General features: G+C 42.8%; 1 protein-coding gene across 1 annotated transcript; it reads left to right on the plus strand.

Annotated features, from left to right (window-relative positions):
- Positions 1-6,236: 6,236 nt before the first annotated feature.
- LOC146389569 (uncharacterized) lies at positions 6,237-19,778 on the plus strand. Its single transcript, XM_084919221.1, has 6 exons — positions 6,237-6,522; positions 9,874-9,992; positions 12,078-12,459; positions 12,635-12,733; positions 13,591-13,920; positions 14,380-19,778. The coding sequence occupies exons 1-6, from the start codon at positions 6,237-6,239 to the stop codon at positions 15,699-15,701; spliced, it is 2,538 nt and encodes an 845-aa protein (XP_084775347.1). The 3' UTR covers positions 15,702-19,778.
- Positions 19,779-19,876: the final 98 nt, after the last annotated feature.

A 19,876-nucleotide genomic window follows, 5' to 3' on the forward strand; every position in this document is an offset into this window, starting at 1 on the left:
GGAAACATCCCTTTAGGACTGATTCCTTCAACATCTGTTTCTCGACAATGCGATAGCACCACACCAATGATGGTCTTAAAAAAATCTATATCTTGAAATAAAAGAATTAAACACACTAACCAAACATGTTTTTTGATTTAGTTTAAACCAAAACACTCCACTGGATTTAGCAACATTGTGTTTCCACAATACTGATTGGAGACCAAAACAGCCAATCAGAATTTTTGCAATTGCAATTTTTGCAAGGGTTCACTGAAAAATATGTATTAACTCTTAAACTATTTTATTCGACAAGTTGAGAATTTCAATTAAAATAAGAATTTTGGTTCACCAGTGTAGTTTTGAAGTGCTGAACATTTTCTGTGATAATGTCAGTAAATATGGAGTCAAATGCCCAACTCAAAAACAGGCCAGCAGAAACATCACAGGGTTTTCTGCTCAAGAGAAGAGGACTTGTTAGAGTCGGCTGAGTGAATGATAGCTGTAACTGTTAGAGGTGGTGTGGAGTCTTGGATTGATGCATATTTGGTTGCTTTTCTTTAACAGGCTGCAGGAAGCAGCCAGCTGATGACAAACAGCCACACTAGCCAGAGCCCAGGAAAACTGGAGATCAAGCCTGCCACCTGAGAGGAAAGAGAGAGGGAAGGAGACACAGAGAGGAAGCAGAGGAAGAAAAGAAGGAAAACAAACCTGACCTGCCAGGACCATCACGAGTTTCTATCTGCTCTGAAAAGGTGGTGCAAAAATACCCCATCAGTGTTGTTTCAAACAGTCCAGCTTAAATTACAAAACTTAAAACTAATCTAAGACTAAACTTTAAAATAATTCTGACACATTATTTATTAAACACAGTCAACTCTGTGTTATCAGTGAGGGCACTGATGAGCCCTACACTTACATAGATAATATATCACAAACATAGAGACAAGCTGAAGGTTTGGGTTATTAAACTTACGCTTTTTAAGCATGGCAACACTTTTTTATTGTTCTTTATTCAAATGACATTTAATACATGTCAGTCTGCTGATGAGCCTTGTGTCAGCACTGAGGTGGAAGTTGTGGGCTGTAAAGAGGATTTTTCACAGTGGACAGTTTCATGTCACATGACTGACTTCCTCTTAAAAACAAAAGTGACACTTTCCTTGTGTGCTTTCAGTTGGAGAGAAATTGCTGAGTGTTTGTTTCTTTGTTCAGTCAGCAGCAGATTTAAAGGACTTTGTGTTTGTTTGAGCTTTTTACAGGAGGATGAAGACGTTGCTGGTGATCCTGCTCCTCATAAATGGTAAGAAACTGAATGCAGATCAATCTGCACTCACACCACAGTTTAAGGCAGATAATCTCACTGTGTGCTGTTTATGTGATGATTTTAATTCATTGCTACAAAATACAAATGTAATGATGTGTGCTCTGTGAGAGTCGAGAGAAGCTTCTGTCCAAGACAGAAGTAACAGAGAAGTAAGAACGACTTTACATTTACAGAGTAAAGATTCATGTTTTATGCTTTATTACATTTGACTTTGACTGTACTTGACAAATTACATATTTTTGCAATGAAGAAAATGTTTTCTTTAAAACTCGTAAACATGCAAATACAATGATGGGTTTAGTTGGGTTTTAGTTCAACTTTAAAATACTGAAAGTTCCAAAACAGAAACCAGTTATTCTGAAACACCTGTGATTCTTCACTTTTGAAGATTTATTATTTATCATTAATCAGACAAAAGCATTTTACAATAATTGACAGATGACTAAGTTTCTAAAATAACAAATGGCTGCAGTTTTAGATGAGTGGTGTACTGAGTGTCCTCTCTGTTAGGCTGCATCAAAAACCACACAGGGTGACCCCTCGGAATAAAGAGCTTATGAATCCAGAAATATTTGCTTCATCTATCTCCCAAAAAATCTAAAACCCAAGTCCAACATAACAGGTATTATAAGTATTAAGGTGACTTGATACTTTGAGGCGACTTTTGTTGTGATTTGGCGCTATATAAATAAAATTGAATTGAATTGAATTGAATTGGAACGTCGCCCATGGACCATATGGTACAAAAACCTTACAACACACTTTCAGGATTGTAGGATTGTGGTGCTTTGTGGATGGTTGTGGTCAGGGTGGAGCTGCCAACAGATAGTGTGTCACTTTTAACTCTTTATGTCATGACCCTGTACCTTACATTTATTGACTTATTGTTACATAAAACCTCTCAGTGTTGAGTGAAATAAGGAGCAGCAGAGGATTGGACCTAAGACTAATATCATTTTTATGCATGTTTAAAAAACAATATTTTTAAAAAATGGTGTATGTACAATAAGCAAACTGGAGTGGGTCCATCAGTTGGGGTCAGTTGCTCTTACGATGTGCTGTTTTATGATCTTCTCCATGGCCTTCATCACCAGGGAGCTGAGGGACACAGGACGAAGATCATTCAGAGACTTTGGGTTGTTTCTTTTGGGGATGGGGATGACTGTGGAGTGTTTCCACAGCTGGGGACGGTGTGACTGTCAATTGAGTGTTGAAATGGAGTCTGGAACACACTTCCTAGTTGCCCTGCACAGTGCCTCAGAACTCGACTGCTGATGTTGTCAGGGCTGGGTGAGCTCCTCTCCCTGGTCCTCCTGAGGGCTCTCACCACGTCCTCAGTCCTGAAGGTGAGTGCAGAGCTGCCAGCTTTGAGTGAGGATCTGGACTCCTCAAGCTGGGCCATGTTGTCCGTCTCACACCTGGTGTAGAAAGCGTTGAGGTCGTCAGGGAGGGAGGAGGGGTTGCTGCTCTCTACCTGGGGGTGGTGACTGCAGTATTCACAGAGGCCATGGTTTGAGGCCCTGCCAGGCTGAGCGGAGGTCCCCTGTGGTGAATTTTTTTCCAACTGTGTTTTTGTACTCCAGTTTAGCAGTTTTTATGGCCCTCTTGACGTCCCTGTTGACCTCCTTTTTATCCAGAGCAGAGCCGGTGAAGAAAATCCTCCTTGTAGTGTGAGGATACTTTCCGCTGTCCACTGCATGATGTCTTTGGTGACCTTTTTAATCCTCTTGATGACTGGGGTGTAAGCAGGGGCCAGCAGGATGGTGTGGTGGTCTGCTGAGCTGAGAGGAGGGAGGGGTAGGGCTTTAAATGCATCTGGTACAGAGCCATAGCTTTTATCCAGAGTCTTCCCCTGATGTGTGCTGCATGTAACATACTGTTGGTATCCTTTAAGATAAGATAAGATAAGATAACCTTTATTAGTCCCACATGTGGGAAATTTGTTTGGTCACAGCAGAAAGTGGACAGTGCAAAGTTATATAGCAAAAATTAGAGAACACTGGAATACAATAAGAATAATATACTGTGCACAACTGTACAGAATAGAAAAGAATAAACTAAAATACTATATACAATAGAATAAAATAAAATATACAATGGGATAAAAATAGAATACAAATGCTTTATACAACTAAGTAAAAATACAACTTTGCACTTAGTCTTATTGCACATGTGTGGGTTTGTGTGGTAAATGGTAAATGGCCTGTATTTGTATAGCGCTTTACTAGTCCCTAAGGACCCCAAAGCGCTTTACACATTCAGTCACACACACAGTCACACACTTGTGAATGTGTGTTTGATCAGTTAAAGTCTTTGTTGTGGAGTCTGACAGCAGTGGGGAGGAAAGACCTGCGAAATCTCTCCGTCCCACACCGTGGGTGCTGCAGCCACTGAAGGAGCTGCTCAGTGCTGTCAGAGTCTCCTGCATGGGGTGGGAGATGTTGTCCAACAGGGATGACAGCTTAGCCGCCATTCTCCTGTCACTCATCGCCTCCACTGGGTCCAGAGGGCATCCTAGAACAGAGCTGGCCCTTCTGATCAGCCTGTTCAGTCTCTTCCTGTCCCCAGCAGAGATGCTGCCACCCCAGCAGACCAGACTTTAAGTGACTTGTCAGGTGAACAGGTTAAAATCACCCAGGATGAACTTGGGAGAGTCCGGTGATAATTGTTCCAGTTTGTACAGATTGTTGGTGAAGTACTCTGCGGCTTTAGCTGCATCAGCTCTGGGGTTGATGTAAACCAAGATGATGAAAAGCTGTGGGAATTCTCGGGTGAGGTAGTAGGGTGCAGAGAAACAGCCAGAAGCTTGATGTCTGTAGTGTACAGTTTCTCCCTCACAGTGACTGTAGAGGACCAGCTGTTGTTTAAATACAGACACATGCTGCCACCTGTCCAGACGAAGAAGTGGTGAAAAGCCATCAATGTTCAGGAAAAGCCGGAGGCCGGGCTGCAGCTGCAGCCGCAGCTAGATGAGGGAGTCCCTGGTGTAGGTGAGCCTTGGGGTCGTGTCGAGTGTCGAAAACAAAAATTAGGAAAAGGAAAATAATACAAATATACTGAGTAGACGGTGAAAAACAACAACGAAAACAGCATTAAAAGAACGCAAAACTGCTCAGCTGACTGGCTGGTCGACGGCAAGAGCAGCGACCCAAAACCGAGACAGTCTGACCTCCTTAACTAACTCAAAACAGGAGAAAACTGGTGATCAAAAGAAACAGCAGCTCACCCTTACCCACTCCAATCCTCATCTCTGTTTTCGTACTTTTTATTTAGACTTTTTGTTTAGACTATTTAGACTATTCGGGTTTCCCTTAAAGCAGGGCTCTAGACTATCTTTTTGACATAGGCGCACCGGTACGCCTAACTTTAAAAAGTTAGGCGTACCGGCACAAAAGTTAGGCGTACTCAAATTTATTAACCGCATCGCTTAACACCGCAGTTTTACATGTGCACTTTCTTTGGGGGGGAAGTCCATACAGACAATATTCATTTCTAAATTATTAACTAACAATCTTGTGCTTAAAGTGCTTTGTCAATATTGCAGAAAATGTTAAACTTAATCATCATCTCGGCTCCTCTGACGACCTGTTTGCTGCTGTCTGCTGCTGAAAGGCAGTGGGGAGAGGGGACACTTGGGCAGTGCATTTATTGCAGCATATAATGTGTTTCCTGGATACACTGTGCTTTTTCAGCATTCAAAGATTGATGGCACCATGTCAGAGCACTGGCTATGAATTTCAGACAGATCAGGCCTTAACTTAACAAAAAAGTTATCAATAGTTCTTTTCATCTTTTCTCATTACCCACAGCTACATCCACTTCTCTCAGGCCTAGGCTGCTCACTAGGGCTGAGTATCATCACTGATTTCTATAACTCATTCAATTCCGGTTCTCAAAGTCCTGATTTGATTCAATTTAGCCTCAGACAGTTAGAAATATTATAATTCTGATCATTTATCAGTATTGATACACATGAGACTTCATCAGAATTGTGAACATCACAGCAGATGCCTTTGTGTGAAAGTAACTGAGAATAAAACACAGAAAAACATGAAGGAGATTTTCCTGGTCTGGCTTTTTATAGCAGATAACCTTAAAATATTCTGCAATTTTGCATAATTTTAAGAAGTTTAAATTTCTTCAGTATTGAACAGCAGAAATTAGGCTTTCTTGTCCGAGGTCATTTAAGTGAAAAAAGAAAAAGACCGCTGTAAACAACGGTAGACTGGTGGGTAATAAGCGAATGAATAATGCAGGAAACAGAGATTTGAGACGGGAAACTGTTCTTGAAGTACAGAGAGAGAGAGAGAGAGAGCTGTGCAGGAAGTGTGATTTTTATTGTGGTGGAAGCAAAACAGCAAAAGTCAGAGGGAATTCATGACGACATTGATCAAATGTGAAGCGCAGTTTGCTGCTTCTGTTGCTGCTGGCTCGGCGGACTTTGGTTGGAGAGACAAAACCTGCAGCTCAGAATCAGCGCAAAAAGACGTAAACACAGCGGACCCGACGCATCAGAATCGCTAAGCTCCGACAGCGTGTCCGTGTTCGGGCCGTCGGGTGAGAAAGCCGAGAAAGACAAAGCTGATTCTGATGCGTCGGGTCCGCTCCTCGTTTACGTCTTTGTGTGGAATCCGTTAATGAATTGATATCGCTTTATTCAAGCTACTCACCTCTCTCTTCCACCTGCACTTTCAACTGGACCACGGCCAATCAGAGAGGTCCCGCCCCTGACTATTTCTGATTGGTTTAGTCCATGATAGGGGCATAATGTGTGTCTGTTGTTGACCACACAGAGAGTTGCGGAGATTTTTTTTTTTGTTACCCGAACAAATTGGTCGCACTCTAGAGCCCTGAACAGGCACCTCCACTCTCTAACAGACTGTTGCCCTATCAGTAGTGGTAATTCCTCTGCGATTTCCATTCACCTCCCATGGCCGGTCATCCTTCAAACTGCTCAGCCATTGCTGGATCTGCCCTATTGGACTTCATTTTTATCCGACCTTTCCAGTTGTGTACTCGCCGCTTCGGACCTGGATTGGAACCTCTGAGACTCCTAAGCAAGCTGAGACGCGCCTCTGTCATGGATGAGGTGGCTAAGAGCCGGATGGCATTGTTTAACTCAAGATCGCTGGCGAATAAAACCTTCATCCTAAATGATCTTTTCCTCACCCTGCAGCTGGATGTTTTGCTCCAGACCAAAACTTGGATTCACCCCGGTGAGCTTCCTTCTCTGAACTCCTTCCCCCTGACTGTTTTTTTTTTCCAGCTCACCGAGACTTCCAGGGAAGGTTGGAGGCCAAGCCACAGTTTTCGACTGCTTCGAAGGCTGCTTTCGAGGCTCAATTATTTGAACTCACTGGCCCCCCTGTGACTCTCTGTGCTGTGATTTATCAGCCACCCAAATACAATAAGTATTTTATTTCTGAATTTGCAGATTTTCCAGCTTCTCTTTTATAAAATTATGACCGTGTTCATATTTCTGGTGATTTTAATATACATATCTGCTGCAAGAGGGACTCCTTTATGGAGGACCACAAGAGTCGTGCGCATTGAAATAAAGTATTCTGTGCTTAAATAATGAATTGTAGAATAAATTCTGCATTTGTAAATTCATTTTTGAATTCCACTTTAATAAAGTGATTTTCAAAATGCTTTTTAAAATGGTGATTCCACTCCTCATTTCAAAATCCATTTCCCTTTCCTGTTTGCTCAGGGATTAACATTTGGATTAGCTACTTCATTTTAAAAATCCTGCTGCAATGCAAATTAGCCACACCGTGGGATGTAAGGAGCTCTCTCATTGGTTGGACCAATGACTGTAGAAAGTCACTGGGTTGGACAGACACAGGCTGCCAGCCTGGATTTTTCTAGCTCATAGCTTCGCCCTGCTAAGAAGCGTGTGTGCTTGTGCAAAGGCCGTTCAGCCTCGGGATTTACACTCGGCTCGACACGGAAATGTGAAGAATGAAGGGACCCTGCAGCGAAACGGAGAGCTCAACCTCTGACTGTGTGCCTGTTTATGCAGTCTGACCACCTGTTGAAGGTAACATGGCTAACGCTAGCATCACCGCACGTAGCCCCGTTATTTTAAGGTCATCTTAGTTTATGAAAGTTTTACGTCACAGCTGTACGAGCTAGCTACATGTTTTGTAAGCTGCTGTGCTCTTCACAAGCAAAGCTGGAAGCAGCTCAGACTGTTAGAACCAGCACTGAGGCCTGTTACATTTATAGTGTTAGAGCAACGGCTGCAGCCTACAGCCTTTAAACTAGCGATTAAAATGCTGACAGTAAACTCGTCAGTCCAGATGTTACCACATTACTTTGTGATACTTGGAGTTAAAACAACTGAGACAGGCTGATTAAAATAACAGCTGTCAGTTCTCTCATTCCTAATAGCAAGATCACACTACTGTTTTCAGTTCATTTAATATGTGAGTGCACAGATTCATTCTCAACTGGACATAAATGATGATCAAAGGATTCATCATTTATGATGAATAAAGAATTCACCAAATCCCAGCCTCTAACACAGTGCGCTGAATCTTAGCATTGGATGTCCAGTATATTCTAATCAGTACAATTTAAACATTCACTGCACCTACAGTATCTTCACTTGTGAGGTGCTACAACATGCTGGTCCTGCAGGGACCAAACGTCCCCTGAAAAACATCCATAGAAAAGAATCTTTGACTGTCTGAGCTCATTGTCATATTCTCCACACTGCTGTGACCTGCTATATGTTTGTATTCAGCTTTCAGGGCACGCTTATATCACATTCATGTTTTGGGGCGTGAGCGAGTGTGATGGAGCGAGCCGCTCAGACGTGAGAACACAGCGGCCATTTTGGGAAAAAGTGTCTTTGATTTAACCAAAAATGCACAAATATCCAACAGGAAGTGACACAGAGCCTCAGAGAGGTCAGCTGATCAGAACTAAACTCAAACAACTTCACTCCAAACTAACTGCTCAACACAATCAAAGTGAGCCGACCCACAAGAAACAAAGAGGACTTAAATACTGGCTGATCAGAGCAGTGTGAGACATGAGGACAACACAAATACCAACAATCATCTAACAACAACACAAACATGGGCCCCCAATGAGAGGGCTGTGCTGGGTTTGGTGCAATCAGCACTTCCTGTATAGAACTACCAGCAGCCCTCAGCAGTCACATGGAGCCTTCAGCAGCAGGAAAACAAAGAAATGTGACAAAGACAGAATTTAACTGTGTTGTGCAAAAGCTCACTAAATGCTCCAAATAGAACTAATGGATTTCACCAAAGTCCAAATGAATGAGTGAGATATATGAACAAGGAGTGTGTGTCATTATATTTGTGTGTGCAGTGTGTGTGAAACTAACACAACTCATACTGCATCAAAGTGTTGCTGCACGGGGGTCACTCACTGCATAGTTGTGTGTCTGCAGATGCGCCCGTCACACCAAACATCTTTTGCTGTGTCTGTTCCACAGCTGCAGATCCAGGATGAATAATCTGCCCGGCAACGGGTTCTGATAGGCCCGTTTAAACAGTCTGACCGCAGACACGTGATGGTGTCCTACTGTATTGTGCAGCTTTTTAAAGCTCTGAACTCGAGCCTGTGCTGGACTGTTTATAAATCCCACTCCTGCTGAGTTTCTGACCATTACCACCCACTTCTGCTGTTTTTGTGTGTGACCCCACCCACACCTGCAGATATACTATATGATGAAATAAGTTTCTATGCACAGAATGAGTTATTTCAGTAGAACAAGAAGAGAATCAATAAAAACACAAAAGTCTCTGAGCTTTTGATCACAAATACACAGCAACAATAATCACAATAATAATCAGAAAACCCTGAGACACATTTCAAAGAAACACATTCAAACTTGCTGAACATCACAGTGAACACGATGGCTCTCAGGACCCGCTGTCTATTTTTAGTTCCCGCCTGCAGCTCTTGTAAGATTGGCGTTGGGTCCCAGTCCCAATGCAGGGCTCTACTCTGAACATCCAAAGTGTTTGTAGTGACCAACAGAGCCATCATAGTCTCTGCTGTTACACAGCATCTGTATGTGGAGTTATCAGAAAGCAGCACAAAGCAGAGCTTCAGTCAGACAGATCACTGTGTGCTGTGTAGAGACTGTTGCGGTGCAGTGGGTGGAGCCTGAATACTGTTAGCTGGTTTCAACTGTGCACCTGTCAGCTGGAAGGGGCTGATGGGAAATCCAAAAATCCCTTTCAGCAATAAAAAAAGAAAAAAATTGTTTAATGATTTTAATGTTTAATGATGGAGGACCAAACCACTGTGAAGGACATGAGTGATTGAAAACTTTTTTTGTTGTTTTCCTGCTATAATTAAATAACTTTCTGTGAATTCACTCAGTTATTGTCACGGGTTGCTCTGAGGATCCACACGCAGGACTCCGGAGTTGCGATTTAACAGAGAAAGTTTATTTACAATTTCTTCACCAAGTGTATTTACAGGCTGTGCAAGGACTGTGCTATTTACAAGACGTGAGGGGCAGGGCTCCAGGGAAAAAGGGGAATCACACACGTCCACTCCGACCTCTCTCTTTCCACTAGTGACCAGTCGCTCCTTCCACACTTCACATGGGGAAACACGGGGACAGGTCCGGGGAGTGAGAGTCTTCACAACAGTCCAGCGCCGAACAGCAGACCTCCTAGCTCTTAAATACAAGCTGGTCTGATGAGGCCCAGGTGTTCCCAATCCGGGAAGGCGTGGGCCAAGGGTGTGAACCCACCATGAGTTCTGCCCCGGCCAAACAGGAGAGAGAAAGATTAAATAACTTTCTATGAATTCACTCAGTTATGTTCTCACAGTGAGGAAATAACTTATTGTAACTCCGAAATGACAACACAGGCACGGCTACTTCAAGACGGGCGCTTTGCTGCATTTATTGAACGCCGTGAAAACTACAAACATAAAACACAAAGGCTTTAAGCGCGTCAGTCTATCAAAAGTAACACTTGTGTTTTAACAACAACAAAAATTACCTCGTGGCCGCCTGCCACTTCGGAGGTCCTAGAACAATAACTTTACAGTCCTGTGCATTCTAATTGAAAACATAAAATAATTAGAACACCATACATTACAAATTTTCACAATATTACAATACAGTTATATCAAATACCTTGAACAGCTGGTAGACTAACCAGGCCTTTGCAGATAGCTCGCTGAACTCCTTAGCGTGATTATTAAACGTGGGCTCACAGCCTATATTATCATGCCCAAACCTCGCGATAATAGCGGTGTAACAAAACTTGTTCTTTGTGACAAGATAAACACACCTTTACAATATTGTCCACAGAAATGTACAAGCAAGAACATTTTAACTGCTGGAGCCATCTATTAAACTTCTTTATACATAAGCCATTTCTGTGACACTTACACTTATAACAGCAGGACCTGGTTATCTCACCTGTGCCTGCACTGATATTATAACTGAGTACTCATGATGAACTCAGTGATTCAGGGTTTTCCCACACACGGAGCTCAGTTACAAACCTGAATAAGGTTGTTGACATGGCACAACAGGCCATCTTCAAGAAGCTTTAAAAAACAAATAAAAACAATGAGTTTCAATATGTATGATTGTTTTTTGGCTTTTTTCAACACGTAAATGCTAAAATCATCATCATCATCATCATTTATTTATTTATATAGCACTTTAAAAACACACCTTGTAGACCAAAGTGCTGTACAATACTAATATGCACATAGTAATAAAACCAGAGATAGCAATAAAATAAAAAAAATAAAATAATAAATAATAAAAAAAATAATAATAATAAAATCAGTTACCCACAGAGTTAAAAGCCAGGGAATAAAAATAGGTTTTTAATAAAGACTTAAAAACTGGCACTGATATAGCCTGTCTAATATGGAGAGGAAGGTTATTCCAAAGCATCCAAAGCGCAGCAACAGAGAAAATCAACACTTGAATATTTATTAAACCTTTGCAATTAAAAAAAAAAGAACTTAAAAAAGAGAAGAATATAAATATCCTTTACTGTCCCTCACTGGGTGAGTGTTCCAGCAGCACAGTGACAGGTGTAGGTGGTCTGGCCTGACACTCTGATTGCTGTGTTCTCTGTGTTTTGTTATGCGAATGATGAGACGAGTTGACTCTCGCTTTGCCAGCTGAGGCAGGTTTATCCTCCCAAAACTGTTCAAATAAAAACAAATTCAGTGCAGCAACTTCATATGACTGGACGTCTGCATGCACACCTCTCCCCAGCAGGGACTCTAGACGACTGAGGTGTGACATCACAACAAACCTCATTATAAATCAAGCTGCTAAAATAATGAAATATACATATAAACATATATAACAACAACAAATTAAAATGCACTGCATCGTGACCATATAGTAACAGTGTGAGACAAAATGCACAAGTGGAACAAACAATATTTGAATGACTTCAATTACTTTAACTGTGTTTAATCGCTCTGTAACCGGAACAGGAAGTGACTCTGTGGGACGTCAAAGGTCACACAAAGAAAATAAAAGCTCCCAAAATATAAATACAGAAAATAAATATATATACATATGCATGTCCATAAACAAAACTGACAAATGAAAATAACCCCACACGATGGATCTTTGGCGAAATACAAATGATCTTTTTAATACACCTGTTACACATGCATGGAGCATGCAGATTCACAGAAAAGTAAAGAATCTAAAAATAAAAAATAAGAAGTGAGAGACTGTACAGAAAGTAAAGGAAAGAAAAACACAAATATCTACCTGGTGTATCTTTAGCCCAAAGTGACTCATGGAGCCTCTGTCTGTGTGTCCTCAGTTTCCCAGCATGCCTCAGCTGTGGAGCTGTATGAGGGAGACTCGTTCATCCTGCCCTGTCAGTATAACACTTTCGCTCTGACTGACCCCACAGTGGTGTGGAGTCGCTCCGACCTCAGTCCTCCAACCGTCCACCAGCGTCAGCTTCAAGGAGACAAACTGAAAGATCAAAACCAGCGTTACAGCGGCCGAACATCCATGAAGACTGACGCTCTGGAAACTGGAGACCTCAGCCTGAACCTGACCAACCTCCAACTGTCTGACAGCGCCACCTACACCTGCTCCGTCAGAGACCTTAGATATGGCTACATGAAACTGGGAGACGTACAGGTGCAGGTCAAAGGTCAGCAACAAACACGCGGATCACTCGGTTTTATCATTCAGATAAAACTTTATTATTTTACTGCTGAAAACACATGTTGACTACAAGTATTTTGGCTTGAGGTATATTCAGTAAAATATATCATTACATTCAGTCAGAGGTCAAAGGTCATGTTGTTCTTTGTGTTTCTCCACAGAACAGTTTCCTCCTTGGGCCACAGCTCTCCTGGTTCTCCTGGTTCTTCTTGTGGTTTCTGGAGGTCTTTTATTTCATTTCTGTCAGTATTTGATGTCAGGTGAGTGTCTCCTACTACACTACCCATAATGCCGATGGTTAGCAGGTGTCCTCTGGTGGCTCCTTGACTGTGGCTCACACAAACTTGTTCCAGAAGCTGAAAGAGTTGAGAGTTACAAACAGCTGATACAGAGAGCTGAAGAGAAACTTCCAGGTTTGTTCCAGAAGTCAGAAAACCTCCTTCAGACTCAGTCATTGATCAGTGAAACAGCTCCACAACATGACTTTACTAAACAGTGTGTGTGCTTCACTGCATTGATCTGACACAGAGGCTGCATGTGGACAAGCTGTTCTTCTTCTGTGGTGGGAAACAGCAGGCTGACATGGAAACGTGCTGACAGTAAATGTTCCTCCTTTTGTGTCAGTCATTGATCCCCCTGTTTCTCAGGTTTTAATGGTCGAGTAGAAGAACCTAAATTATGTATGAATTTTAAAAAAAAACTGGAGGTCATCAAGGTTGTTGACTTTAAGACATGCTGGTAGTTTAACTCTTATCTTTTGTCATAGATTAATAAAGCTGGGTTTCATCTGCATATCAGTGAAAATGTTTACAGTGTTTTCTTATATTATAAGAGAAAGATTTATAATGTGAAAAGAACTGGTCCCAGTACAGAACCTTTTGGAACTCCATGACTAACGTTTGTAACTGAGGAAGAATCCTCATGAATCTATGAGATGGATATGACAGAAACCACAGCAGCAGCATAATTACTTTACTGTCAACGTTTTCTGGTGTGTCAAATGCAGCACTGAGGCGCAGTACAGAGGTAAGTTTACTGTAAGGAGGCCATCAGATGATTATTAAAAAATGTTACTACAGCTCATGTTGTGCTTTGTTGTTTTTTGTTGTCCTCTCAGTCCCCTGGGTGGAGGTGGATTCAGGGGTGGATTCAGCTGTCCAGCTGATCTGCAAAACCACAGTTTGTCTGCCTAAAGATGCTAAAGTGGAGTGGATGGACAATTACAACAGGAAGGTCCACATGTATGAGAACGGCTCTGACCAGCCTGAAGAACAGGACAAGAATTACAACGGTCTAACGAAGATGAAGAGAAACTTACTGGAACCTGGAGACCTCAGTCTGACCCTGAAATACCCCACAGATGGAGACAACTCCACCTACACCTGCACTGCCTACAGCAGGGAGGGAAACATCCTGATGAAGAAACAAGTGGAGCTGAAAGGCAGAGGTCAGTGCTGTAGATACAGCTGACAGACTCATGATGGTGGTTCAGTCTCAGTGGCTCCATCCATTAATGTTACAGTATTAGCATGTCTGATGTTTGTGGCTGTTTTGGTTTTTATTTGATTTCCAGCCAAAACATTTGGGTTTGGGTGGAAAAGTGTTCCAGCTCTAATGTACAGCTGTCATATTAGAAATAGAAGCAGCTCTGATTTTAGTGCTCAAAGAAATCTATGAAGTTATGAATTCACACATGAACAGTTTTCTGCAGCGTTCCTCTCGGCCTTATTTGCAGCTCCACTCTTGTTTTTGCTCTAATAATTATTTCTCTCCATGAGCTGTTTCTCTGCCTGAAGGAGGCGCCACTCCATCGCTTCATTTAGTGCAGAACAAGAGTCACATGATGCTGCTCTGTGAACACCAATCACACTTTGTACAGCTCATGTTGTGTTTGTTGTCCTCTCAGTGTGTCAGGTGGAGGTGGAGGAGGGGGCGGAGTCTGTCCAGCTGCCCTTCAAAACCACACAAAACCTGCCTGAAGATACTGAAGTGGAGTGGGAACGCTATGAACCTGAATACAGGACGGTCCACGTGTATGAGAACGGCTCTGACAAACCCGAAGAACAGCACCGGGATTACAGAAACCGAACGAAGATGAATGAAGACCTGCTGAAAACTGGAGACCTCAGTGTGACCCTGAAACACCCCACAGAGAGAGACAGTGGAGAATACAGATGTGATGTCTACAAATTGCAGTTTTTTGGGAATATTCATGCCTATCGCATCCTGCTAAGGAAGAAAACAGCAGTCTTGTTAGGTTGCAGATCATTTTGGCAATCTTTTCGCGTGCAGTCAGCACATCGACAAAGTGCGTGTAGGCTAGCCGCTGCCTTCTGCTCCAGACGGTATGTTCTGTACAACAGAGTTGTGCTTTGTCCTCGCCTGAACGGCCACAGTGCTGTTATGCGATACTACAGCTCCGACTCAAAGGATGAGCTGCGTGTTAGATACCTGGACGGAGAAGACAGCGGTATTGTCGTCGTTGGAATAAATCGACCAAAAGCCAAAAATGCCATAAACAAAAATCTTGTGAAAATGATGTTTGAAGCTGTGGAGGACATCAAGAAGAATAAAAAAGTGCGCAGTGTAATTTTATGTAGTTTGGTTCCTGGTATATTTTGTGCAGGTGCAGATCTGAAGGAGAGGGCCAAGATGCACCAGAGTGAAGTGGGACCATTTGTATCCAAAGCACGAGCCCTCATTACAGAGCTAGGAAACCTGCCAGTACCAACAATTGCTGCAATTGATGGTGCTGCCTTAGGAGGAGGCTTGGAAATGGCCCTTGCTTGTGACATCAGAATTTCCTCCAATACTGCCAAAATGGGACTAGTTGAGACTAGACTTGCAATTATTCCTGGAGCAGGTGGTACACAACGTCTCCCTAGGGTGATTGGCGTCTCTCTTGCCAAGGAGCTCATCTTTGCTGCACGAGTGGTTGATGGAACACAGGCGCAACAAATGGGTCTTGTCAGTCATTCTGTGGAGCAGAATAACAGTGGAGATGCTGCCTACCTGAGGGCTCTGGAGCTTGCACGGGAGATTAACCCCCAGGGCCCAATTGCAATAAGGATGGCAAAGTTGGCAATTAACCAGGGGATAGAGGTGGATTTATCTACAGGTCTGGCAATAGAAGAGGCTTGTTATTCCCAGGTGATACCAACCAAAGACCGTTTGGAAGGCTTGTCTGCTTTCAAGGAGAAGAGGCAGCCTCAGTACAAAGGGGAATGAAGTCATCGTTCCAGAATCGATCAGTTCTGCCTTCAGCTCTGCTACTGTTCCACTACTTCCAACATAAATTATGGGTCAGACTAAACTCGTCAACACATTAGCCCTTACATCAGCTGGACCTTAGGGGTCGTTGTGGGCTGGCGTTTCAGGCTAAAGCACTTTCTGGCTTTGATAATTCTATTCACGTTTATTTATATAGTGACAATTTATGACAGCAGTCACCACAAGGTGCTTTAAATTGTAAAGTAAAGAATTTACAACTAATCACATTAAGATTTGGAGAAACAAAGCAAACTAACCCAGCTAAGTTAAATGTGTCCTGCTGTGTTCATGTCTGCATAAAACAGTTTTTGATTCCCTTTACCAAAGTGAAGTGAATGGAGATGGTTTGATTTCTTACTTTTGGGGCCTCAATGTGCTAGTAAGAAAAAAATCCTTCAGATTAACTGGTTAAAAATCATTAATTGTTATTTTCCTACAAGTCAGTTTTTGGTGCCAAATTAATCTGAATAAAAACTTATCTCAACTCTATAATTTACCAAAAAAAGATCTGAGCGACTTGATTACTGGCCAGAGCTTGACACTTTTCCCCATAGCAAATAGCAAACATAAGCTAAACTATTTTGTTTACATGTCATCTTTACTTGCTGCCCAATTTTGTTACTTACTTAAGACAACATCATATTAAAGTGTTTTTTTGTTTTGTTTTTTTAATATAAACATTCTTGAAAAATATGAGGGGTGCTTAAAGCTTACATCGCCTGAAACGATCTGAAATCGGCTTGTCTTCCTTTACAGCAACTTTGTTCCGATTGGCTATCCCTTGAACAGCACAACAGTGTGTTGTACTTCTCTGTTGACGGCCAGAGCCACACCTGAGATAACGATATTAAGGATATCAGTTCTGACATACAAGGCTAAGAGTGTCACGGTCTGTGTGCCAGACCGTGGGGATGTGAGGAATGAGGACCCAAAGTGCAGGACTTTATGATGAAGGCAGTGCGTTTATTTACAGTGGTGTAATGATCCAAACAACAATAAATCCCCAGTGCAATCCCAACTCCCGTTCCGTGTCTTCTTCTCAGTGCCCGTGCTCCGTGTCTGCACTCCCGTGAAACTTGTGCTCGCTGCTCTCCCATTCCTGCACTACTGCTGGAAATCCACAAAGGCTGCCCATGGAAGACCTCCGGCTCGCTGAGGTCTCTCCGTCTTCAGTTAACAAACAAAAAGACGGAGTGGGTAAAGACAAATGCCCGGTATGCCCGATGGCCAGTCCAGCTATGCACATGGAAATGAGCAGTTTAGCTCAAATCTGGCAGGTTTCCATCTTCTGTTTTTATCCTGATGTCCATGAACATGAACACTGTCCCTGTCAAATAAATCCAGATACAAAGATCAGATCTACTGAGCATCATCAGCGTGTCAGCCGCTAACTGCATCTTCAAATAAATAAATGTGTCTGATCAGCGGTGATAAGAGGAGAGACGCTGAGTGAGTGAGTGAATTCTTCTTGGCTTCATTTTTCCTTCCAGTCTGAAAAAACTTCCATTTAATGATTTTGGAAAAATATGAGACATTTGAAGACCTTCGTTTATTTGAATATCAGAGTTTTTAATGAGCCACAGCAGCCCTGAATAAACACTTGAATTACTGTCTGAGCTGCTGCTGTTTCCTGCTGCGTCCACTGGGTGTCAGTAAAGCTGCAGGTGTCTCACCTGTGAGTCCACCTGTGGGGAAACATCCAGCTGCTGGTTCTGCCTCCAGCTGAGGAAACACTTCATTCCTTTTATTGCTGATCTCTCTTTCTGAATCCACCTGAACTCGTCTGATCCTGGAAACCTTTCACTTTCCTTCCTTGCTGTCTCCGTCTGTCTTTCACTTTCACATTGGTTGGTTCCTCTCTGAATCTCTCCTCTTATCTGTGAACATTCATGAGGAAAAAGCAGAATCAGTTCAGGCTTCGCTCTCACAGGATTTTAATGTTTGTGCTCAGAGTCTTTTCAATGAGCTCCATCTTTTTCCTGGAATCACCTCCAGAAGGAGCTGAAAGGATCCGTGTTACACAACGTGGCCACTTTAAGTCCATTAAAAGGATCCAGGAAATAGTCAGAGCCCAAAAACCATCAGGGGGAAGTGAAAGGTGTGTTTTCTTTGATGACGTCACCAAAATGAGAGCTTTGTACAAACAGGAGAAAGAAATGTGCCAGTTTATTAAACACGTCTCATTTCAACTTCCCGATGAAAGTGTCGCTTTGAAGCCAAAATCTGAATCCAAGACTGAGGTGTGTTTTTGTTTCTGCAAAGTTCTTCCACAAACTCAGGTTTTCAAACAGCTGTGACAGCTGCCTCTGTGTCAGTAAGTCTTTGAGCTTCTTTATCATAATATCAGCAGCCTTAAAAATAAAGACGGACTGATGTGGACGATTATCAGTAATCAATGAGACCGATCACTGATAACTGGAGCTGACACAGATTTAGAAACAAATCAAATCCAGCAAAGAAAATGTATTTTCTGTTGTGGCAGAAACGGTTGGTTTCAAACATCTGATGATGTTTAAGTGTTCATGCTGCTGTTACACATCTGTACTCACAGCCAGCTGTAGTGCTCAGGCCTGCTTAGCCTCTAATCTGCTGGCAGAGAGCTAATAATCTACTAATAATCTCACTCATACGTTACAGGATGGCTGACAGTGAACATCACAGCAGTTCTGTTACTGAGGTATAACAGGGCAGCACTAACCATGAATGTGCATCAGACCAACTCACCAGAGGAGTTTGTGTGATCACAAATAACTCCTGGACACAGCTTCAAAGTGACTCCTCACTCTGACAGCACATTACACTCATCAGTTTCACTCACACACATGTTTATAAACTCATCATAACTACTTTGAAACAAAGTTCCAGCACACAGGAAAATCCACAACTGCAGTGTGTGGCTGCCACGCCCACATCAACATCACCGTGGCGTGTTCACTGACCATTAAACAGTAGGAAATGTCACTCAGCAATGAGAGCTGGGTCACGCTGACATCATGGTTGTGTTCTGTGTCCATGTGAGTTTGATTCTTCTTCAGTGAGGAGAACATCACAGTCCACGCTTCCTTCAAACAGTCCACAGACCCGTCAGGTCTGAGCGTCGGGACATTTCACGCTTTTTGAAATCAGCTCTCAGGATTACAGCAGCTCATGGATGTCATCAGTTTCCTGTTCTGGTGACTTCACAGCAAACAAAGTTCCTCCTCGTGTTCCTCTGTGAATCCAGTCGTGCTGGAATATTTGACAGTATTCCCACAGTAATGATGTCATTTCTACAGGAATTGGTTTTATAGAAAAATCCTGATATCTGACAGCTCATGGGAAGGACCAAAGGGAGGAGGCCAGATATGATAGCTTAGCAAAAATGTTACATAACAAAAGTAAAATAAGCAAACTCATGTAGCTCAGTGAAGTCAGCGGGATGTGCAGTGTCTGGATCTGTGACATGGACTGAAAGAAACCATAACACAAACCCAACAGCCAAAATCAAACTCCAAGTAGAGACAGAAATCCTGCTGCCACCATTCATTTCTGTTTGGAAGCAGACATAAAGTACTCGTGCTGTCGAATCCAGAACCACTCGAGCCTTTTGGACCCGTTTACATCTGTGAAAAAGGTGGAAACATGTCAAACATGTGAGGAAAAGCAGCAGCAGCTCACACGTTTACCACAACCACACACAGTCCTCTGAGAGCAGCGTGGCCTCCATCTTTGAAACACACAAAGTTCACAGTGAAAATCAAACAAACTCGCTGATGGATTATTGATTGATTCATTGATTGATTTTCAGAGATGATGTCATATCGGGGCTGCTCAGGGTGCTGTGGCTGTAAAACGCCAATCATATCCACTCAGAGAGCCTCACTAAGCCCCACCCCTCTTCATACACCTGCTCAGCCCGGTCGGGCTCACGGGGGCGGCGGTCTTAGCGCACACGCACACACCTCTTTCCACGTCCTCCAGCTCTTCTGGGACGCTGAGGCGTTCCCCGATGAGTCGACAGACAGAATCTCTCCAACGTGTCCTGGGTCCGCCCCGGGGTCTCCTCCCAGTCAGACGCCTCACCCAGACGCCCTTCAGAGGAAGCTCACGGATGGCGTTCGTACCTTCAGCCTGATCCTTTCAGTCACAGCTCG

The sequence above is a fragment of the Perissodus microlepis genome, chromosome 3, assembly GCF_051167445.1.
Source record: "Perissodus microlepis isolate ML-2025 ecotype Zambia chromosome 3, ASM5116744v1, whole genome shotgun sequence".
Taxonomy (NCBI): domain Eukaryota; kingdom Metazoa; phylum Chordata; class Actinopteri; order Cichliformes; family Cichlidae; genus Perissodus; species Perissodus microlepis.

Excerpts from the sequence above, each read along its gene's own strand:
- LOC146389569 (XM_084919221.1), top strand. The coding sequence starts at position 6,237 with ATGGCCGGTCATCCTTCAAACTGCTCAGCCATTGCTGGATCTGCCCTA. Across the intron at positions 12,460-12,634 it reads CGTACAGGTGCAGGTCAAAG|AACAGTTTCCTCCTTGGGCC; the intron begins GTCAGCAACAAA and ends GTTTCTCCACAG. Across the intron at positions 13,921-14,379 it reads AGTGGAGCTGAAAGGCAGAG|TGTGTCAGGTGGAGGTGGAG; the intron begins GTCAGTGCTGTA and ends TTGTCCTCTCAG.